The sequence below is a fragment of the Castor canadensis genome, chromosome 11, assembly GCF_047511655.1.
Source record: "Castor canadensis chromosome 11, mCasCan1.hap1v2, whole genome shotgun sequence".
In the NCBI taxonomy this organism is placed as follows: domain Eukaryota; kingdom Metazoa; phylum Chordata; class Mammalia; order Rodentia; family Castoridae; genus Castor; species Castor canadensis.
The window spans coordinates 86,928,777-86,954,046 of record NC_133396.1 but is presented as its reverse complement, the minus strand read 5'-3'; the positions used below and the strand labels follow the sequence as shown (position 1 = coordinate 86,954,046).

Genomic DNA, 25,270 nt, shown 5'->3' with positions numbered 1-25,270 from the left:
CCTCTTCAACAAAAACTGCTGGGAAAACTGGTTAGCAGTCTGCAAAAAACTGAAACTAGATCCATGTATATCACCCTATACCAATATTAACTCAAAATGGATCAAGGATCTTAACATCAGACCACAAACTCTAAAGTTGGTACAGGAAAGAGTAGGAAATACTCTGGAGTTAGTGGGGATAGGTAAGACCTTTCTCAATGGAACCCCACCAGCACAGCAACTAAGAGATAGCATAGATAAATGGGACTTCATAAAACTAAAAAGCTTCTGCGCATCAAAAAAAATGGTCTCTAAACTGAAGAGAACACCCACAGAGTGGGAGAAAATATTTGCCAACTACACATCAGACAAAGGACTGATAACCAGAATACATAGGGAACTTAAAAAACTAAATTCTCCCAAAACTAATGAACCAATAAAGAAATGGGCAAGTGAACTAAACAGAACTTTCTCAAAAGAAGAAATTCAAATGGCCAAAAAACACATGAAAAAATGCTCACCATCTCTAGCAATAAAGGAAATGCAAATTAAAACCACACTAAGATTCCACCTCACCCCTGTTAGAATAGCCATCATTAGCAACACCACGAACAACAGGTGTTGGCGAGGATGCGGGGGAAAAAGGAACCCTCTTACACTGTTGGTGGGAATGTAAACTAGTACAACCACTCTGGAAAAAAATTTGGAGGCTACTTAAAAAGCTAGACATTGATCTACCATTTGATCCAGCAATACCACTCTTGGGGATATACCCAAAAGACTGTGACACAGGTTACTCCAGAGGCACCTGCACACCCATGTTTATTGCGGCACTATTCACAATAGCCAAGTTATGGAAACAGCCAAGATGCCCCACCACTGACGAATAGATTAAGAAAATGTGGTTATCTGTACACCATGGAATTTTATGCAACCATGAAGAAGAGCGAAATGTTATCATTTGCTGGTAAATCGATGGAATTGGAGAACATCATTCTGAGTGAGGTTAGCCTGGCCCAAAAGACCAAAAATCATATGTTCTCTCTCATATGTGGACATTAGATCAAGGGCAAACACAAGGGGATTGGACTTTGAGCACATGATAAAAGCGAGAGCACACAAGGGAGGGGTGAGGATAGGTAAGACACCTAAAAAATTAGTTAGCATTTGTTGCCCTTAACGCAGAGAAACTAAAGCAGATACCTTAAAAGCAACTGAGGCCAATAGGAGAAGGGGACCAGGAACTAGAGAAAAGGTGAGATCAAAAAGAATTAACCTAGAAGGTAACACACATGCACAGGAAATCAATGTGAGTCAATGCCCTGTATAGCTATCCTTATCTCAACCAGCAAAAACCCTTGTTCCTTCCTATTATTGCTTATACTCTCTCTACAACAAAATTAGAAATAAGGGCAAAATAGTTTTTGCTGGGTATTGAGGGGGTAGGGGGCAGAGGGAGGGGGCGGAGTGGGAGATAAGGAAGGGGATAGGGGAGGGGGGGAGAAATGACCCAAGCCTTGTATGCACATATGAATAATATATAAATAAATAAAAATAAAGGAAGGGCTAAACATGAAAAAAAAAATAAAGAAGGAAAGGACTTTTCAAAAAAAATAAAAACACAAAACTCAGGATTGTAGAAATTCTCTCGATCAAACAGCAAGAACTTAGTTTTTAAAAGTCCTAACATTATATATCAACCACCTCCCACTAAAGCCTTCTTCACCTCTTAACATTGCAGACAGCAAAGATCTTCAACATATTAACCTTAAAATGTGGCGATTACCCTTTAAACCTACTTAACTCTTTGCTATCAATCACTGATTTGTGATAAACTTTCACTAGTCTACTAAAATCTCAAATGCTAATGCTTGCTTTGTAATGAGTGTAAGAATATTTTAATTTGTACTGACATGCCTCGGCTGAAGGCCAAGAGAAATCAAGATGAAAACAGGAAAATCTTAGGAGTAGAAGTTATGGGGAAGAGAGAGCATTCAGTGACTTCCAAACTTTAAGCTTATACTGTGTTTCATTTGTAACCTAAATCTGGAATCATCAAAGAAGAAGGAAACTCTTCAACACTTACTGAAATGTTGGACTTTTCCATTTCAAGTTGTTAACAGAATTTATGTATCTGTCAGGTGTCAATGGTGATTTGTGAACTTCTTTTTAGCCTATTGAAACTTTCTTCAAGGTAACACAAGCAAACAAATACATAAAAGCAGATTACCCGGAAAACTAAAAAGCCCTCCTCTAGCAGGCTGAATAGTTTTAATAATCCATGCCTTCATTCAGTAAATTATTCACTACAGAGCACCTACATGTGCCAGACACAGGAATGCAACAGGAGATAAGGCAGATAAGAACCCTGTTCGGATGAAGTTCCAGCCTAAAACACAGTCTAAAAATAACTTTTTTGAGGCTGGCAGAGTGGCATAAGTGGTAAAAGCACCTGCCTTGCCAGCCTGAGGCCCTGAGTTCAAACCCCATGCCACCAATAAAAAACAAAACAAAACAAAACAGTAACAACAAAACTTCTTTGAAAGACTTTCTTTGAAAGTTGTAGGAAAAAATTCTGGAAGGAAATCCTTTCCTTTGTACTCCCATGCATGTCACTTCTCTCCAACCCCAGCCTGCCAATAACTCTTAACACAATGAAAGAAAATACATTTGAACAAAAAGTGAAAACACATTTGTAGTTCTTAAAATTATACCTCCTCTTTATAAATCAAGTTAATAATTACCTGGAGATCTTTAAGTAAAAATTTAAAACTCACAAGCATTCTAAAATAAGGGAGATACTGAAATTTACCTTAAATCTGGATCAATATTGTCATAAATTGATGTTTAGCAGAACTATCTTTGTAAGTAGGTACAAACAGCTGTGTAAAAACAAAGTTTCAAGCTATATCAAAAAGTTACCAGTTGAATGCACTGTCAACATTAAATTATGAGTAAAAAAAGTTCATTATTAAGACCTAGTAAAACCAGACAGTAATAGGGATACAAAGAACATTTTTGAAAAATTACTTTTTTTTCTTATGGGTATCTCAAAAGTAAAATGTTTCCTGAAATTTCCTCCAAGATTTCAATAGATCTTAGAGAGTAATAAAGCACTAGAGCTTTGAAGTCAGTAAGCATCTCAAATCTCAGTTCTGTCCATTACCACCACTGTGTGGATCTCAGACAAATCACAACACTTCTCTCTGGTTTAGTTTCCTCACCTGTGAAATAGGATTACTAAAAATACCTTACTTCGTAGAGTTGATGTAAGAATTTAATGAGTAGGAAACTCATGTGAAATACGTACAATAGTGTCCAAAAAAGTAATTAAAAACTATATCACCAGAATAGTGACTCATTTTGCAGCACTGAACCCAAAACACAACCATTTTCTTCTTATGAATTTACTAATGCCTGATGTACAATTTCAACAATTCTGAGCAAACACAAGCAAAATAATTTAAATAATCTTCTAAAGTAAAATGTGTAACAATTGTGACCATAACAATTAAGGTAAAAACTCAAACCAGGAATTCAAGAAACAATGATCACACTGACTATGCAATTTCAAACCAATCCTCTCTGGTAGCTATTGAAAACCTAATGAAAGACAAATGTAAAATGTGAAATTATTGCTATGGGTAAGAAGAATATAGGAAGTATCTTCTCTTTCCATTACTTGTGGTTATTAACCTACAACAACTATCTGGTAATCAGGAGACCTTCACTTATATAAGCTACCAATTTTCCACACTTCATTGGTTTTCTTTTGCTACTGTAAACAAATGCTGCCACCTTCTGGAATGATGGGTTTGGAATTAACCCCTGAAAAAGCAAAGGAAATAAAATGGAAAACTTAAGTTTCTGGTTCAGCTTTAGTCTCTCAGAGAGATTCTTACTGCAATAAGTGATCACCATGAGATAAAGTTTCAATTAGACGATAAAAAATAATTATTTCCTCTATGCTGCAATGATGCAATACACCAAATTCAACATTGTTATTTTTGTTATCCTTTCCCGAAAGGAATTTCTATTTTGAGAAGAATTAAAAGGCTTTAAAATGAACTTATTGTGAAATATGTTTGAATATGAGAGACTAAGAGAAAAGCAAAAAGTCAGCAGGGCTGTGAGAATTTTGAAGCCTCTTTATTTCTTTGGCTCGATATATCTTTATTTCTTACTACCTATTAGTTTTCATCTGTCCTGCCTAACTTCAAAAACTGGAAAATTTTCATGCAGAAATGTAAATTCAGTGTAACGGAGAGAAAAGAGCGGAAGTAGCATGCAAGGTAAGAATTAAAGGAATTTTAAAATTCTAATCGAAATATTTTAATTTATCCTCATTTTCAATATGTGATAATCTCAGCCTGAAATCTCATTTAGGTCTCATAAATACGGTGAATTTCAGATTCAGAATACACAGTGCTTTAAATGTCTTGGTGTGATCAAAGAAAAGATGATTAGGGTTTTTTGTATGTTTGTTTAAATCCAGGTAACCAAGCTAAAATGGCTTTCAGAAATGTTTTTTAAAAAAAGAATAACTTTTTTTTTTGAAAGAGAATAAGCTAATCCCACGTCTTCTAAATAGAGGTGTCATACTTTTGTGATATGATGTTAAAAGGGAAGCTTTCGTCAAACCCAATAAAGGATTAATTCACAATGCCCAGGGATATTAACCAACATTCCAAGAGAACTCCAATATGGTACATATTAGCCTGGATACAGCCACATAATTACAGTTAATTATATACACACTGGGTAGTTATTACAAATAATCTTTGATAGTCATTTTTTACCATTTAAAAGTACATTTTGAACCCTTTCTCAACATGTTATACATTCTTATTAGTCAAGAATTAAAGTAATAATGCTAACCTGCTGCTCCAAGCTAAATTGCTTCATAAGCTACTTTTTGTGTTTCTTATGTAAAGGCATGAAAATAAGATTCAGCTCCCTTGAATTCAGGCATCATGTCCAGTCTTTTCATAGTTACACACTTAGTTCAGCCCACACAAGTCAGTGAAATTTTATTAAATGAATTACATAATGAAATGAACCCCACAATCTGTTACATTTTCAAATTTTACTCAATCCAGTATTCAATCTCATTACCAAAATAAATGGAAATATGATTCTTATCTTATTCATTACTGAGTTAAACAACCAGCTAGAATATACTAAATGATTTCCTACAATAGTGTCTTTAGTCAATGGCTTAGAATTCAAGATCAATCTTCATATACATAAATTAAAACTTGTCAGGGCTGGAGGTATAGCTCAGTGGTAGATCCAATACCAAAATCAAAACAATGCATGCCAAATTCCTGATCTGTCTCAAAATATCTTTTTGAGGCTTATTCATTCTAGGATTTTTGAACACGGACTAGCAACTTCATGACACCAAAGAAGTACTGCTAATTTTCTTAGATGTGATATAGCCCTGTGGTTTTATAAAATCCATTATTTTAAGAAATGGAGATTCTTATGTATATAAGGGAAAATGGTACAGATTCTTAGATTTACTTTAAAATACTTAAGCAAAGAATACAAATGAAAAGGACAAATGAAGCAAGTGTAACAAAATCTTAAACAGTGCTAAATCTGAATGAAACAGTGCTATATGGGGATTTTGATTCCATTACCTCTATTCTTAAGTGTATTAGAAATTTTCATTAAAATTTAATTTTTATTAATATAGATCATTTGTAAAAATTATAACATTCTCATACATGTAGATAATGTTCTTTGATTATTCACCCTCTCTCTTACACCCACTTCATTAAAATTTTTAAAAGAATGACCATCAAGATGGTGGTAAACATAAAAATGTACAAATGAATAACATAAAGTTAACTGGAAAATCCAGTATTTGAAGCCTAGTAACACGTATCTTAGTAATCCATGAGCAAAAATAAATACGGAAATTAAAAAGTATTCTGACATATACCTCAAAATATAAGGCTGTACATAAGAAATATACACACCTATATCTAATTTAAAAAAAAACTTAAAAATTAAAAAACAGCTAAAAATATACAATTCTGTACAAACTTCCAAAAAACTGAAGAGAACACCTATGAGAAGAGCATATTCTATCATCAAAATCAGACATATGTATTAAAAGAAAACAAATTACAATCCTGTATGAGATAATACCATTAATCATTCAATTTTACAGATAATCATCAACTTGCCTAAGACCACAACACGAGTAACTGGAAAGCACTCTAATTTCAGAACTCATGTTTTTAACAATATGCTGTAATTGCTTCTCAAATTCAATGAGCGTCTAGATACTGTTAAAAAAATAGTAAGCAGTGTCCTTAATACTTACCTTGAAACTATACTGGAACCATTATAGAGGTCACTAGCATATGACAATGTGGCCAAAGGTCTTACTGAATTATATCGAGTAAACTTAGACAAGCATTCCTGAAATTCATCCAATTGGCTTGCAGTTCGACTATCATCTGTATGAAGAAAATAAACTACATGAATTGTACTACAAACTAAGCAAAGAACAATATCGACATGTTAAATATTACATTCTAAATTTTTTAAGTTATTTAAAAAGATTTTGGAGTAGACCAGTATACTCAAACTAATTAGATGAGCTTTCAACCTTAATAAAAGATGTCATAGTGATTCTTTAAAAGATACCATTTTTCCACATCAATAAGAACATAACTGTGAATCCTTTTTTACAGCAATTTCTTTGAAAAAAATTTAAAAAATCAATAAAAACTTACTAATTGAAAGAAGGTTGAATCACTTATTAAAACAAAAATCCCTTACCGATGGTGAAAGTGAGGAACGAAAGAAGAATATTGGTAGGCACTAAAGGAACATGTTTACAGGGATATATATTTGTGCCTATGTTTATTTATGGTTAAAAAAGTTTATAACATATTTTAGATTGATTAAAAAATAGTTTTAAAACAAAAATTGCTTACATAATTAAAGTATTTTAAGTCCTACTACTGGATGAAAGCAGAAAACTACAATGTATAAATTATTCAATCTCAAAAGCAAACTTAAAAGAATGTTTGAAGTGGCTTCCATTTACGCCGAAGCATACCTCTATCCAGAAAAATGTCACCCAAATGTCTTGGAGGAATATGAAAAGCAGTAATTCCCATCCACCAGAACACCATACAAATACTTTGGGTAAAGTCCACTTTGCTAAACTCTTCAAAGCTAAATCATGTGGGATTTAAATAATAAAATAAGCTTACAAAGTACCTGACAACTACTCTATAATCTAGAGGCAGGTCTACGGTGAAAGCAGAAATAAGCAGGGGAAAAAAAAACCTGTTTTTCAAAACTGCTTAAAATGTATACTTACACTTCCTTTTCCAAAGAATGAAAAATAATGCATAATTACTTGGCTTCTTAGAGATTGAAATTTGAAACAAATCTGTTTTAGTACTGTCCTTTTATAACTTCTCCCTTACACGCACAAACACACACACAGTTTTTTCAATGTAAACTTCCATGATTCTCCTTTTTAAATGCCCTTGAAAAGTAATAGTAGGCATAATGAAATTAAGATGTGAGAATCATTAAACTGAAAGAATTATATGACTATATAGTTCAGAGAGGCTAAAGAATTATTTTATCTAGAATATCAGGTTATTGTTTTCTTTCTCTCTTGGTGGCACTGGGGTTTTAATTCAGGGTTAGGCAGTGCTCTAATCATTTGATCAGCCCTTTTTGTTCGGTATTTTTGAGATAGGGTCTCACAAACTATTTACCCAGGCAGGCCTTGAACCGCAATCCTGATCTTTGCCTCCAGAGTAGCTAAGATTGTAGGGATGAGTCACTACACCTGGCAGGAATATTAGGTAATCTTGAAGAAAATTTACTGCATGAAGAAATTTATCTAATGCTTATAATAAAAACAAATAAAAATTAACTTGAAGAAGCTAAGCTTTTGTTCCTGATATTTTAAAAATTTGAACACTAATAAGCAAATTCATCCAACAATATAGAATAAAAGGGCCTAATTTAGTAGTGCTTTCATTCTAAAAACAGCAAAAGAAATAGCATAATTAGCTCATAGTGTCACCATAATGGTATGGAGATAAAACTCCTGCTCCATGAAAATTATTCTCAGGATATTCAATAAATTATAAATATAACACCAGTTATGGGAAAAAAATCCAAAATCACCAGCTGTACTACAGAGTGGTTTGGATATAACAGGTGAATTTTTTAATATGCTATTCCATTACTGCAAGTCATTTCATGTAATTAATACTGGGAAAGACAGCTTTTTTATTCATATAAAATAAAATATTTTTTTCCAATACTAAGTTTGAACTCAGAGTCTCATGCTTACTAGGCAGGCACTCTTCCACTTGAGCCATGCATCTAGCTCAAGAAATTCTTTTAATGTTAATATTATTTCACATTCTGACATCAGTTCTTAAGTATATAATCACAAGCCTTCAAGAATGTGTATTCTGTCCAGGCTACTCAGGAGGAAGAGATCAGGAGGGTCAAGGTTCAAAGTCAGCATGGGCAGATAGTTCGAGAGAACCTATCTCAAAAATACCAAACACAAAAAAAGGCTGTAGGAGTGGCTCAAGTGGTAGAGTGCCTACCTAGCAAGCATGAGGCCATGAGTCGAAACTCAAAAAGAAAAAAACAATGTGTATTCTGTTGAAGACCATAATCCTTTCCTATGAACTTCTAGCTATCATGCAAAGCTCATTAATATCAATTTTCAACAGAAATGATGAAAAAAACAACAAAAATCACTATTTCAGTACCTGAAGATATAACAATTGGTGCTCACTTATCTGGTTATAAGAAGGCAGGATTTTGTTTGCTTGGTTATTTTATTATCAATCTCTCTCTCTCTCTCTCTCTCTCTCTCTCTCTCTCTCTCTCTCTAAATATATATCTGTTGGCATGTTACCTCTCATTCTAATTACAGATCAGTTTGTAAAATTTTCCTCTTTCAATTAAAATTAAGAGTTTGAGATATTCTTGCCTTAATAATATTCCATTTTTATAACTGGAAATGAAATTTGGAATGGGGGTGGATTCATGAGTTCACATTTGAACATATACAAACATCTTATAATGTATGTTATATAAGATGTATATAACATCTTATGTACTCTATTATTTATAAGTTAAAATTTTTTCTTTACTGCCAAAGGAACTAAAATGTGCTTCATATTCACTAATATTGTTATGGGAGCAAACGTGATAAACTCAAAGTTTTGTCCTAAAACTTTGGGACAGTATGATTTAAGTAAAATACAGCCAAGGCCACACAAATAAAAACCTATCTCATTTGACTCTGAGTTTTAAATTATTATTATACCCTCTTTTAAAGCTATGCTAAAAAAACCCCAAAAAGTCTAGTGGCCACTTTTATGACTCCACAGCATGCCTATGCTGCTAGTAACTTAAAGATTATTAATAACTTTACCTATCTCAAGCTTTTTCCCATTCCATTTTTGTCTTTTAAAATGTCTACCACTTGGCCTAATGTTTTATTTCAAAACTATAACACCAAATAACATTTGAAAGGACTCTCTGTCAGTCACAATGCAGGACTCAGACTACTATTAATTTAACGATGTCCTATTGTAGTTTATATTTTTAGATTATCATAGACATTCAATAAGAGACTCAACTCCCAGGCAATAAATGACAGGTTTCGCAAACAAATCTTGAATTTCCCTATGAAAAATGCTGTGTAAATCTTACAATTTTTTTCTTACATCACCAATTCTAAGGCAAATTAGTCCAAAGTAGTGTATAGATTTTAATAAACATGTTCATTCAAGAGAAAACCAAGGTCCAGTTTTTAATAACAAATTATCAGACTTTTTTTTCCCATCAGTGGTCTTCAATTAGAGAATGTGTACCACCAATGATATCAACTAAATAATCACCCAACATGTACCAAGCATTGTGTTAGATATACATCACCTACAACTCTCAAAAAACCCCTAGGATTATACTAATTTCCCTATATCATTGATGAGTAAAGATGCTGAAAAGGCTAAAGAATAGTGATCAAAAAGCTTAATTACTTCTCGAAAGCAGTAAAAATAACCTATGTCATCATGTTATTTTAACTACTTTGAATATGCTTCTAATTACCTTATTCAGTAATTCATACTAGCATGGCATAGATTTTTTACACCCAGTTAGTTGTGTCAGTAGATAGTCTTCTCTACTCCTGTAATACCCTCTTGTATATATATATATAACATACAGTATCACAGAATTATTTACCTATTGCTTTCCCTGACTCGATTTATGATGATAAGAACCAGTTCTTTCATTTTGCTTTTAATACATGTTTTTGACAGAGGGTCTCACTACACAGCTCAGGTTGGCCTCGATCAGCATTTTGAGTGCTGAAATTGCACCAGGCTCATCTTTTTATTCTTAGCATACAGAATGGTGCTTAATACTTACTATGTTGAATAAGAAACAACTGAATTTTTGCTAGCTACACATTTCATTGATTTTGAAACCTGATATAGCTTGCTATATCATGATTAAAAATTTCCAGAGAACAAAAACTGCTATTGGAAAACAATATTTCTCCTTAACATCTTTAAGAACGTTCACAGTCTCTGACTGTCAAAAATACATACTTTACTTTCCAACTAAGATTTTTCAATCCAACACTTAAACCTAGGAAAAGATCTGAAATACTATATTGAGGTATTGTAAGAGAAATACTGAACATGTACCTGAGATACGAGACATCCTTGTAGAAAAATAACACTGTTCTAAGTCTTCAAAATGAGCAGTGAGTCGTTTTCGTCTTGATGCTAATGTGCTGTTATACCAAGGCTGTTTCTTTGTCTAAAGTGGTAAGAAAAGACACTTATAACTCAGAGAAAAACCATACCATTTTTTATACAGAATACCGAAATTCTTACATATGTACTTTCAAATATTCATCATAATAACATGATTACAAATTGTGAAAAACTAAGGTTCTCAGATCATTCAATTTTTCTTTTAACGTAAGAACAGGTAACAGATGCTTTCAGAAAATGATTAAAAGAAATGAAATTGACTCTAACCACCATATTTAAAACACTAAAATATGACAACCCCTTTCAGTTCTCTAAATTAAATGAAGATGGATGCAGAGTGGCTCAAGTGCTAGGCCCAGGTTTCAAACCCCACAACTGTCAAAAAAATAAATAAAAAGAATAAATTAAATGAAGATAAAATCCTTATAATGCCATTCTGAAATACAGAATTTGGAGAATTTTAATATCCAGAAATTGATATAAAACAATTACGAAACAGAAAAATACTTTTTCATCATCCCTATGTTGTAGCCTTGTATCTTCTGAATTATGTATTTTGTGTACATCCTATACAAAACCAAAGTCCATGATCCTAAACATGTATTACCTGCAGCATGTCTAAATGGGTCATCTATTATGCTTGAGTCATGTAAACATATATAGAAATAAGGTGCATAAATGAGATCTTGAGATGAAGTAAGTTTATCAATAATTTAATATGATCAACTATGTCAAATACATGAGGTGAAGAAGTACGACAGCACTACAGCACACAAAATAGTGGTGTATCCTTGCTCTAATAAAACTAGATGGGAAGTAAGAATCCTGGATTAAAGAATTTGACTCACAAGAAAGACAATTTCCATAAACAAAATACAATAAATGCACAAAGAGGTGGAAAAGGGGGAGGGAAAATTATTTAATAGGAACAAATGCCAACTTAAGAGTACTTTACGAGGGATTTGTGAAAAATCCCTAAAACTAAAAACACAATTTGAAACTAGAAGAGATGCTAAAGGAATTACCCACAATGAAAGTCAAGAAGACAGAAAATTTGAAAAAGTGGGTAAGAGGAAAGACAGGAAGATGGTTTGAAATAAGGCCAAAGTCCCAAAAGAAGAAAATATAAGATTAAAGAGTACTTGAAGAGTTGATAGGAAATAATTTTCCAGAAGTGAAAATGAAGAAAAATGTAAAAACACAGAAATTACTTCTATCAAGTAGGACAATTAAAAAGAAATCCAAAGGGAAGGGAATGTAGTTCAGTGGTAGAACATTTCCCAATCACTTCAAGAAAACAAAACAAAAAACAAAACTCCACAAGTAGATATAGTAAGATGAACCTGGGCTTTTGTCCAAGGGCAGAAAGATCTTAAAATGAGATAAATGGAAAAAACTAACTCACTTAACAGGAAATCAAGAGGCAAAATAGTTTCCACAGCAATGAACAAATCTAGAACAAACAGATTTTGATTCTCTTTAAAAAGTTTGAGGAGTATAATTCCTATCTAAAATTCAGAAACCAAAAAAACTATCCTAAGAGCAATATAAACTTTCTTTTTAATGACTAAACCAAAGTTTATTACCAAAGAGTCCTTTCTAAAAGATTCTCTGAAATCATGTCTTTGAAAACGACAATAACACAAAGTCTCAGGCACAAAACAAAAAAGGAATCATTTAGCAGTGAACTAAATGATTCTAAATTTGTTGTTAATTATAATACCTAATTTATGGGGTTTAAAAATAAGATAGGAAACATACACCAAATAACAACATGTAAGTCAGAAAGGAGAGATAAGTTTGTTTTCTGGAATTCTTACATAATCGAGGGAAGTAATTAAGATTAAGTAATTAAGTAAACATAATCTGTTTAGATGACAACTGTGGATAAATCTCAAGTTCTACTAGGGGAAGGACAGTAAGAGAACAGATAACATTTAAACCAATGAGAAGGACTAAAAAAATAAGAAAAAAATTAAAATATGAGAAAAGTAGCAATAAGAAAAGCAGCTGAAGTAGTCCTTATTCATAATAAATGTAAATGGGACCATTCACTGATTAAAATAGTGACAGAATGAATTTCTAAAAGTAAAACTTTAGCCAGGCTTCGATGGCTCTTCCCTATAATCCTAGCTACTCAGAAGGCAGAGATCAGGAGGATCACGGTTTGAAAGGAGCCCAGGCAAATAGTTCACAAGATCCTAGCTTGAGGAATGACTCAAGTGGTAGAGGGACTGCCTAGCAAGTGTAAAAGTCCTAAATTCAAACTCCAGTACTAGCAAAAAAAAAAAAAAACTTATGCATAACTTTGTACTATCTGCCAAAGAAACCCCTAAAATCTCAGCTAAAATGTGGAAATAATGTGAAAGAAAAAATGTGGAAATAATGTGAAAGAAAACATAATAGGAAAATAGTAACAGTCAAAAGAGAGAGAAAAAAATGAACCCCGGCACAGTGGTAAAAGCCTATAATCTCGTCACTCCAGAGGGTTAGGCAGGATGATCTTAAGTCTGAGATCAGCCTAGATCCTTAAGGGAGGGAGGGAGGAAGGGAAAAAGGGCAGGGCAGAGGAAGAGGAAGGGGGGAGGGGACAGGACAAGGAAAGAATATAAATAAGGATGGAAGCAGTCACAGCATAATGGGAAAATTTTAATTCAATAATTATGTACTTGTCTATACATAATACAGGCTCAAATATATACGAAGCAGAAATTCTCCAAGAAACTGAAAAAATTCACCAACATAGGGAAGATGAACTTTACTTAATCAACTGAAATATTATGCCAATAATGAAGCAGAACACTGAAGACAGAACTCTTACCCATCTCCCTGTTTTACCTCCCCATGCCTCTTCCACAATAATCAGGTTGTCTGTTTTCTTTCATTATCATGAGTTTGGTGATCAGCAAGAGGACCATGAGCCAGCTATCCCCACTGGCCTGTTCATTGTTATGTTGTGTCAGGAACTGCACATGGGCAAACTAATCAATCATAAGACTAACCTGAGGAAATAATCTTTGTTGCAGAGATGTGCAAAACTAAAAAGCATCTCCTGCCGAAGCAAGTAGGACCAGCTGTGCACCATCTGCTCATAAACCTCTATTAGAAGGTACCCACGAGTCTGCAATTCCCCATCTCCTATATAATAAACCATCCCTAAACCAGCCTCCCAAGGGATGGAATTGGGAAGAGGTCCTCCATCTTCTTGGTTAACCAATTTCTCGAATAAAGTCATCTTCCTTGTCTCAACATCTTGTCGCTTATTAGCCCACTGTGCTGTGAGCAAACTGATCCATCCGTGTGTGGTAATAGCAACAATAATTTATATTCAGTAAAATACAAATGTGTGATGTAACAAATACATACAAAACACCATCCTCAAAGAGAAAACATGTATTTTCAGTGATACACAGAATATTTTCAAAAACTGACAATTTGTTATTATAGGAAAATGTTTAAGATCTTGAGAAGAGGTAGAATTTATTAAACACAGGAAGCATTAATTATAAGTTTTGAATTCTATGACAGAAATTAGGAACTTCTGGCCATCAAAATCTATTATTTAAAAAGAAAGTGAGGCAAAAGAAATAACCTGTAAGAATATTCCAGTGGAATATTTTAACAACAATGAATGAAGCTCTGAAAACTACTACATCATTTTTATAAAATTTAAAATGTAGCCAAACCAAACAATGTAAGTTGACACAATGACATACATAAATACCAGAAAAGTACCTCTGGACAGAAGGCAGGGTGATGAAATATGTTAGGAGCACATGGATTACTTGTACTGATAACATTCTAGTAAATAACACAGAAGCTGTGTTTATACAAGTTTTACTGTAATTTAATTTATATATTTGCAAAATATGTTCCACTGTATATATCAACTCATTTTTCCCCACAATTTTAACAGGAAGAATATAGACTTTTAAAAGTAATCTGTTCAGAGGAAAGACAGAAAAAAACTTTGTAGTCTGATGGATGAGATGGATTTTATAACAAAAATCAGAAATACAACATAAAATCAGCAAGAACTAGTCAACAATACAGTTTTATTTACTTCCAGTTTTCAGAGCAAATTCACTTTACCAATTATGTTGTCATGTTTAATTAAGATTTTCTTGGATTCATTCAAAATCCTCTGATACCCTTTTTCATCCATACAAAATTGGGTTGCCTCACTCTTGGGCATATATTGGAAGGAATGTGCTTCAGGATACAATAGAGCCATTTGCACACCCATGTTAACTGCAGCACTATTCACAATAGCCAAGCTTTGGAAATAGCACAGATGCGTCATGACTAAATAATGGATTAAGTAAATGTCGTGTATATATATATATATATATATATACACAATGGCATTTTCTTCAGCCATGAAGAAGAATGAAATTATATTGTTTGCAGGTAAATGGGTGAACTGGAGAGCATAATGTTAAGCAAAGTAAACCAAGCTCAAAAGTCAAAGGATGCATGTTTTCCCTCCTATGTAGAAGTGAGACCTACAAATTAAAGGTATATATAAATACATGTGTGTGTGTGTGTGTGTGTGTGTGTATATATATATATACATATATATATATATATGATCACACACACACACACACACACACACACACACACACACACACACACGGTAAGAGAGAGAACAAGATTATAGTAGTGGGTCTGTCTGAGGAGAAAACCAGAAGGTGGGAAAGGTAAAGAAAATGTTAGAGAATGAAAAATACTCAAATAACCCATCTAGATATGAATATAATATAAGGTGATACATCATAAACTATTAAAGATTAGGGAGGTATGATGACAGAGGAAGAGTAAACAAGGGTGGGGTTAATTTGATTAAAGCACGATATATACACACTGAGGTGTCAAGGCAAAACCCCCTTGAACTGCCAATATACACTTTAAAAAAAAAAATGAAGGACAGAGGGTAAAACAGGTCTTCTCCAGGGGTGGATACCAGTGGGAAGGGGATGATCAATGTGGTAGATGTATTTTATAGTCATCAATGAAAATAGGAGAATGAAACCTGTTGAAATGGTTCTAAGAAGGGGAAAAGGGAGGAGGGAGAACAATGAAGGGGGTAAATCTGACTAAGGTGTACTGTAAATACATATGTAAATATCATAATGTATCCCCCCTGTGAAACTATTATATGCTAATTTAATAAAAACAAGTTGCCTTATAACTGTTGGCAAGTATGCAACTTGTGGCTCTTTGTCACATACCATTTAAAATTCACACACACAGAAAAAACATTAGTATAATCACACACAAATGTGCTAACTATGCAGCAATTAAGTACAAATTGGCTGTGGATAATCTAGAAGACTAATCATCAGAATCAACATAATCGCACCATAAACTCTACAACCTATAGTTAAATATAAAAGGAAGTTTTCATCAACTGTGTCTATCTAGACTGGTTTCAAAGAAAAAGGGCCAAAGATAATTAAACTCAAAGATAATTAAATTTAGTTATAGGTGAAATAAATACACACACATATACATATATATGTACCCATATATGCATCTTATTTGGCTACTGGAGAAAATTTAAAAATAATAAATGCTAGAAAGTTAACAGGCATACCATGAAGACAACAGAACAAATTAAACATGATGATTATATAAATCTGTCACTTAGTATGAGCCTACCAATTATGAATAAGCTATAAACTTAACATATACTGATTCTGAATAAATAGTTCAATAGAAAAAATAGAAAAGCACTGAAAACTGAATGTTCCATTTCATATACTTAATATCAAAAAGTAGCCAAGGGCTAACGTATCTGGTTAACTAAAAATTGAAAATTTTCCAACATAAAAATACCCCTTTCTCAAAACAACTTTATAAACACAATGGAAAACTAACTATTATTTATATAGTAAGTAATCTTTAGAAATTTAAGGACCAAGTACAATGTGCTGAGACAAATTAACTGTTGAACATATATATGTATTTTAATAACAGATTTAAACATAGCTTTAAAGGAGAAGGGTCCATAATTCAGAGTAATGATTCTCAAAGTCTGGCTATAAACCACTTCAGCTTCTCTGAGACTTTTTAAGGCTATTTAGTGAGGTTAAAACTATGTTCATATAAACAGTAAGACGTTATCTGCCATTTCACTATGTTTATCTGATGCAAAAGCACAGGTCAGCATCAAACTCCTGGCCTCTTAGCACAAATTAAGGCAATGGCACCAAATACCACATTCTATACTATTATTCATAGTAATTAAAAATACATACTCGCATACTATAATTTACAGGTTAGTTTCTCTCAAGGATACCCTTAATAAGATCATGAAATGTCAGTACTGCCAAAAAAGAAAGACAGCAAGAAAAGGAATATATTTGGTGTTTGTTCCACATTCCTAGCATACAGCTCTTAGAAACGCTGGAGTTTCCTCAGGAGTGATGGTATCTTCTCTTATTTATAAAAACTCCCTTTCGTTCATGGGTAAATTTATACTAATAAAGGGACTTAGGGTAAAGTCCCTAGAAAGCCTCAGAATGGGACTGCTAACCAGAAAGACCAGCTGACTACAGGGTAAGAACAGTCAGTCTCATCAAACTCCAAGAAAGAGGTAGAGCCTGGAAATTAAGCTCTACTGCTCTTGAACAAGACTGGATAAACTCTAGGTTGATGAAGACACTGACAGAGAAACTCTGCAAACCAGCCACTTCTTTACCAGAAAATATTGAGAAAAGAGAATACAGCTTTCATAAACATAAAACAAAAAATGAGCAAATCAAATCCAACAAAATATAAAAATAATTCATCATGACCAAGAATTCATGGTTGAGTTTGTCTATTTGGTTGGTTGATTGATTTTCTAAGACAGGGCCTCATTATGTAGCCCAAGCTGGCCTAGAGCTCACTAAGTAAACCAGGTTGGCCTTAAAGTTGTGATCTTCTAGTCTCAACCTCCCCAGTAATAGGATAACAGGCCACGCCCAGCTTTGTAGTTGTTTTAATATTAGGAAATCAATGTAATTCATTGTACTGGCAGAATAAAGGAGAACAAGCAATTTGTTATTTCAAAAGATACAGAAAAGGCATTTGATAAATTCAACAGCCAATCACATTAAAAATTCTCAATAGATTAGAACAGAAGAAAACTGAAACCTAAGGGTATCTAACAAAATGTGAACCTAACATCATAATAGATAAGGGAGAAGAGCACAGGAAAGAGCAGCAGAGATAGGCAGGAGAAGGGAAGTGGGAGAGAAGGTTTGGGAAAAGTAGTGGAGAAGAAAAAAAGAATACATATAAATTAAAAGTTGTCAGAATCAAAAGAGAGTCAGTATGTCAAACCTTGACAAAAGGAGCTAGGGAAGGCTATGAAGGGAATGTTTTTACGATACCAAGAACCATCACAAAAGACTGCCAAAATCACAACTTTGCTCAAAAGCCATCACAATCATACACAGAAAATACTTACGTGAGGAAATCTGCCTAGCTACTACTGTCTGTCCAGTCATGGGGCTGATGCCACCACAGCGGGTGACCTTTATTAAAGATAGTTGTTTCAAAACTACCTAGGTAACCTTCCTCATTTTACCTTTAAAATTCTCAATACACCCCCAATTTGCTACAACACACATATTCTCATGGAAATGTTCATTTCTGAATGATTCACTATCATTGGAAAGTGTCTTTGTTGTTTAGGCTGACAAAAACAATAGGTAAAAAAACTGATTTGCAGATTATATGATTTTTAGATAAAAATTCCTGAGATATCCATAAAGCTTCTAGAACTAAAAAGTAAATTTATTAAAAGTATAAGATATAAATGATATAGAAAGATAAACCGTATGTTTTTAGCCAAGTAAGCAACTAGACAATGAAATTTAAAAACTGCATCAACAATAGCTCAGAAGAGGAATTAAGAGATTAATTTAACAAAAGGCATGCAAGACCTCCACGTTAAAACTACAAACATGGGCTGGGTGTGTGGCTCAAGTGGTACAGTACTCACAAGCACAAGACCCTGATTCAAAACTTAGTACCACCCTTCCCCAAAAAACTCTACAAACACTGCTAAAAGAAATTTCAAAAATACCAAAATAAATTAAGATGTGCCATATTCACACACTGAATGGCACAATATTATAAACATGTTATTATTGGGGAAGTGGCATATGGGGAATCTTTATCTGTATTTTTTCTGTCAATTGCATTTAGCTCTATAATTATCTCAAAATAAGAAATATAATTTAAAAAAGTAAATGCACAAAGAAATGAGCAAACTTAGACTCAATTCAATTTATCATAAAGATATAATACACTCTGAGATAATTTATAAGTTAAAGGCAATTCCAATAAAAATACCAAGAGGCTTCTTTATGGAGCTAGATAAGGTTATACTAAAGTTCATGGAAAGGGGGAAAAATTCTAGAAAGGAATACTCTACAAAACATTGAAAAAGAAAAACTACTATGGCAGGGAGGTAGGGAGTAAGGATGGCTAGCACTATCACAAAAGGATATTATAACAAATACATAACTTATACTCTTCAAAAATGTTATTGTCATTGAAGATTGAGAAACTATACCAGTTCAGAGGAGTTGAAAGACACACACCAAATAAATTCAGCAAATGAGTCTAAATTGGTCCTGGACCAGCAGATATTTTTTTTTCCTTTCCCATAAAGGACATTACTGAGAAAACTGCTAAAATCTGAATTTTAAAAATTTAAAATTCTCTTGGATAATATATCAATGTTAGTTTCCTAATTTTGTTGTAAGACAAAACCAACAAGCAACTATAGAAATTCAAAAATATAAAATACCTATATAAAGTTCACATGCTTTTGGCTTCTTTTACATCACATTGTTAGCATTTTTTAATTAAAAACCAACTAGTAAACATTATTTTTAAAAGCAGTAAAACAAAACACTTCAAAGCTGTAGGATAATTTCTATAACTACTCTGTTATAGCTTAGCATTGTTTATTTTTCCAGAACTTTGCTTATATTATTAACATCGTATATGGTCTTTATGTAGTACTACAAATCATTCCTTAAAACAAATTCCTATGTGTATAATTAGCAAATCAAACATTTCTAGTATTTTCCAATATTGCTGTGCCAGATTGTCTTTCTAGAAGACTACCAACTCAACTCTCTCCCTCCTTCCCTTATTGCGCCTACCCTTCCTCCCAGACACACATGTGGTCACATACAACCACACACCTACACTAAGTAAGAGTACTGTCCTATGCCACCTAACAATACTTTAGTCAACAATGGACTGCATATACAACAGTGGTCCCATAAGATTATAATGGAGTAGAAAAAATTCCATTGCCTAATAACATCATAAACATGTCGGCCATTATAACATTGCAGAGTAACAAACTACTCAGATTTGTGGTAAAGCTCATGTAAACAAATTTATGTGCTGCCACTGATCAGTAAACAACTATTTTACTGGATTATGCATTTACTATACAGTACTTTTTATTATTAATTTAGAATGTATTCCTACTTACAAAAAAAAAAAGTCTTCTGTAAAACAGTTTGCTGGCAAGCAGCCTCAGATACCTCGTATTTACTGTCTCTTTACTGTATGGGACCAAGTGGAGTGACTGGCCTATAACATCTAGGTTTGTGTAAATACACTCTAGATGTTCACACAGAGATGAAATCTCTGACTATATCCTCATCTTTAAATGATGCCTGATTGTGTTTCCTACTCTGAAACACACCTTGATTTCAGTTGTAACAATTAGTAACTCCTTTAATACCATGTATTACTTCATGTTTTCTATTATTTGGGACATTATTATGTCATGTGAGGTGAACATGAGCTTCCCCCCACTTTAACCATGTGCTTCACCATATTTGGATTTTTATTTAAAAAGATAAAATCAGGTGCTAGAGTCAAGGCTTAAGCAATTGAGTGCCTGCCCAGCAAGCATGAAGCCCTGAGTTCAAACCCTAGCACTAGATAGATAGACAGATAGAGTAGGGATAGAAATTTTTAATATATTTTGGAGCACCTATGGTATTCATCTACCCTACTTACAATACTTTTACCAATTGGGGGTTAATTTTTTTACTTTATTATATATGTAAGCATCTTTTAGAATTTCTGCAGCTCTACTATTCCTTAACAGTTATTTAGTCATCTGGACTCCTTCACTAAAACAAGAAGCTAAACTTCCATCAAATGGCATCTCACTTGTCACAGCACCATATTCTTAGTATCTTCTTGCAGTACTTACAGGACCACTTTTACCACATGACATACTATCACTATGTTTTGATAGGATTTTTATTTTTACTTTGCTCCTTTCGTATGGCAGAACTTTTGAGTACATTTTAGCAGCTGACTGGGTAATTGCACTCATATTAACCTCTGAATCACTCATTCTATCGAACTTTAAAGTTAGTCACATTCTCTGTACACTTAAAAAATTACTCTTGGGATTTTTTTATTGGAAACTAAATTAATAATTAAGATTAGTGGTATATCCAAACTGCCCTGACATTGACTTAATTTACCATAATATTTTCTGAAAATTAAACAAAATTAAGTCTATTTTTATTACTATGGATCTACACTAATTATTTTAATCAATCTGTACCATGAAAATAGCTAATTTCAATTTATGTTGACTATGAACCATTTATTAAAATCTTTCTACATTTACCATCTTAATGTAGTTGAGGTGAATGCTTATTTTCACTCATATCTCAAATAAAAACACTATGAATTTTAAGCAATTCTGACAGATTTCTACAAATTTTTATATGTAGTTACTAGCATTATATATATTTTTAAAAATTTTTTTGAGAGGACCTATGTAGTCCAATCTGACCTCACACCCTCACACTCACAATCATCCTGCCTCAGTCTTCTAATTGGTGGGACTACACGAAGGCACCACCACACCCTGCTCCCCACTAGCACAATGTTTTGATTTTTTCGTATCTGTCTAGAACTACTCTTTGATACAAAGCTATTCACAGAAGTCTTTACTCTCTTCCAAACTAAATCAGTATGTCACTTTCTATTTAGATACGTAATTATTTAAGATTATAGTCAGCAAAATGAAAATGGTACTATTTATCCTGTCTTAGAATCAATCCATTTCTCTAAATGCTCCAACGACTAAATAAATAACGTATATCCTTTGATGAAAACTAACTTTAACTCATTAAGGAAAAAAAAAAAAAGCAAAACTCCAAAGTTCTTAAAATGTCCTAAGAAAACTATGCTCACAGTAATCTTTGCTATACAGTCTACTTCATCTCTCCCTTATTTGTTCCTCTCTAGCTACAATGGACTTCTAGACTGTGTCGGATATGGTCCTACCTCAAAAGTCTTACTTATTCCCTCTGCCTAGAATTTCTACATTCAAATGGCTTGCTCTCTTACTTCTTTTTATTCAAAATTCATTTATTTACTTATTTATTATTATTAATATGTTTCTGAGATTGGAAGTTCGGTTACAGCTAAGATTTTTTGTCTATTTTAGTTATGTTCGATGATACATCCTCATAGCCTATAATAGATCTTTGTAAATATCAGGTACTCAAAAACATCATTGGGTTGAATAAATGAGTTTAAAAGTACATGCTCTGAAGCATGTACCTCAGCTTTGGACTGCAGGTATGGTTCAAGCAATAGAGCATGGAAAGCAGGTGCCCTGAGTTCAAACCCTAGTCTAACCAAAAACAAACAAACAAAATCTCAGTTCCCTCCTCTTACTAATATCCCTTGGTCAACCTCATTAACTACACTGACCAGTTTCCTTCTTAATAAAATTAAGTATAAACAAAGTACTTCTGAAAATTACAGTGAAATATCTGTGAAAAGTAATCGTAAAATAAATGCCACCTAACTACAGTCTTTTTTGCTGTATATAAATTTCAATTCTTTATAACATGACACAAAGTACAGTTGGCCCTCCCTAATAGTGGATTCTGCACCAATAGATAGAACATATTCTGGGGGGGAGGGGGGCATATTAAACATACATAGACTTCTCTTTTCATTATTTCCTAAAAATACACTACAGAAATTATTTACACAGCATTTACAGTTTTAGCTATTAATAAATAATCCAAAGATAACTTAAAGCATATGGGAAGATGTGCATATATTATATGCAAATATATACCATTTTATATAAGGGACTTGGGTATCCACAGATTTTGTTATTGCAGGGAAAAGAGGTGTCCAAGAACTAATCCTCTGTGAATACTGAGGGATGAATGCATTACTACTTAGGAAGTACAAGTGAAATTCTTTATCTGTCTTTCATGTATTATACTTGGATTCTACTTTGGTGTGTATGTTTTCAGTCACTTTTTTGGTGGTATGGAACTTGAACTCAGAGCCTTACACTTACTAGGCAGGCATTCTACCACATAAACCATGTCACCAGCCCTTTAGTTTTTGTTTGTTTTTGCTATAATCTTTAGCATATACTTGCCAGGCTTATCTTCACCTAGTAATATATTTCAATCTTTTTCTGCACCATTTTATTTTAGGTATGTCTCTTACATAGTGTAAGGCTAGAAATGAAGGGCAAGGCATTCAGTACAATATATCATATACAATTCCATTCCACAAAAACACAAGTATGATTGACTCCTCAACAGCTTCCCTGTCCTCTGGCACATGCTCAGATTGGATTCTTCTGAGAGATGCTGGCTATTCATTCCTTAAACATCTATTTACTTTGCATACAGTGACTCACAGGTTAAGGTAGCTCTACAGGGAGAGCAATACACCAATGGGATTTCTTCTGGATGAGACCTGACTATCTCAGCATGTAGTCTCACAGCAGAAGTCTCCTGCACTACATATTAGTAAATACTACTATACATTTTTTTAAAGTTCTAAAGACACATCTGTATTTAGTATGAGGTTATGTCCTGATGAACTATAAACTGAAAATTTGTAAGCAAAAACTGCACTTAATACATCTACCTTACCGAACATTATAGCTTAGCAACACATGCCACTGTAGAGTATTAGCTGTTTACCCTATTGATTGGATTACTAGGAACTATGGCTTGCTGCCACCACACAGAATCTCAGGAGAATATCATACTACATATGGCTAGCCTAAGAAAAGATCAAAACTCAAAATTCAAAGTATGGTTTCTATTGAACACACATTATTTTCATATCACTGTTAATAACTTCAGCCATCATAAATTGGGAACTATCTATATTTTTGTTTCTTTTTCCTTTAGATTCAACTTTTTTCCTAATTCATAGAATTTGATAGAAGGCCCAATCAATGTTACATAAACTATAAGAATGAAAATCTTTTCTTGTTCCCCTATCCAGAATTTTTTAATGCCCTCCAGCCAAAGACCAAGATAACACACCTGTAGTTTAGTCTCACTGCAAAAAATTTAAAAAAAGATAAATAATATATATATATACATACATATACATATATATGTATATATAATATATATAGCACAGAATAGACAAGAGGTATCTTATAAGACTTACAGGAGGAGTCTTCAAGAAAGTGGTATTTCACTCTGGATTGGATACTGTCATGTGGGATTAATTATGACTGAGGGACTGGGGATATATAGCTCAGTACTTGCCTAGCATGCAAGGGAGCCTATGTCTGCTTCCCAGCACTGCAAAATTTTTTTTCTTTTTAATGAAAAAAATAAAAGACAGAAGACTACAGTGAGGTTAAAATTGTAATGGGTAAAGAAGCAACAATACTCATATAGTCAAGATTTGGGTGTGTTTGGCATTTTGTGGGGTTTGCACAGTGACCCTGGTTTTTTATGTGCTTAGACAAGTTTGTGAAGTAATCTTGTTTTTGTTTCATTTCACCAGAGTCACAGGATACCCTGTCTGAGGTTCATACTGTGAAGTTATGTTTGAAAGAATTTCAAGACCTAGACAAATGCCAAGCCAATTTCCAGATTTAGGGGTTGCTTTTCTCTTTCAAGTTATTAATAGTGTATTTCAATTTAAGGTTTTAAAATTTCTCCCCATATATTCCCTTAGGTCTTACTAAAATACCTCAGTCTGATGTTGTAATGGCTGAAAGAAATACAAACTAATCTATAACTTCGTATGTATTTTAAAAAATAGGCCAAATGCAAACATGAGCATGAAAATAATACATAATGTACAAACTAGTCACAAAAAAAAAAGCACAAAAGAAGAGAGGCTAGTTATCCAATTTTTGGGGGAAAAAAAAATAAAAGCTTTATAATCCAAAGAACTTTCTCTTCACGTCTCAAGTATTTCCTTCCTCTCAAGATCTGATATTATTGGTAACTTCATAACATTTTTTAAAAGTCTTATCATACAAGCAAATAAACAGGTGATTCTGCCAATTATGCATAAGAGCCATGGAAGTCCTAATCATTCGAAATAGCATGTCTTTATGACAAGGACATTTATTAAACTAATCTACAGTTAATTTACGACTTAGGTAATTATAATCAAGGTACCACTAAAACATACTGTTA

At 33.2% G+C, this 25,270-nt stretch overlaps 1 protein-coding gene across 6 annotated transcripts in view; it reads right to left on the bottom strand.

Moving 5' to 3' along the window:
- The window catches only part of Cop1 (COP1 E3 ubiquitin ligase), a 197,551-nt gene that overhangs the window by 101,564 nt on the left and 70,717 nt on the right, over positions 1–25,270 (bottom strand). For all 6 annotated transcript variants that reach the window (XM_074047399.1, XM_074047400.1, XM_020163713.2 and 3 more), the window contains 2 exons: positions 10,710–10,824; positions 6,317–6,452 (listed from right to left, as the gene is read on the bottom strand). In XM_074047399.1, the coding sequence (XP_073903500.1) occupies positions 6,317–6,452; positions 10,710–10,824 (251 nt within the window). The remainder of the gene's footprint in view (positions 1–6,316; positions 6,453–10,709; positions 10,825–25,270) is intronic.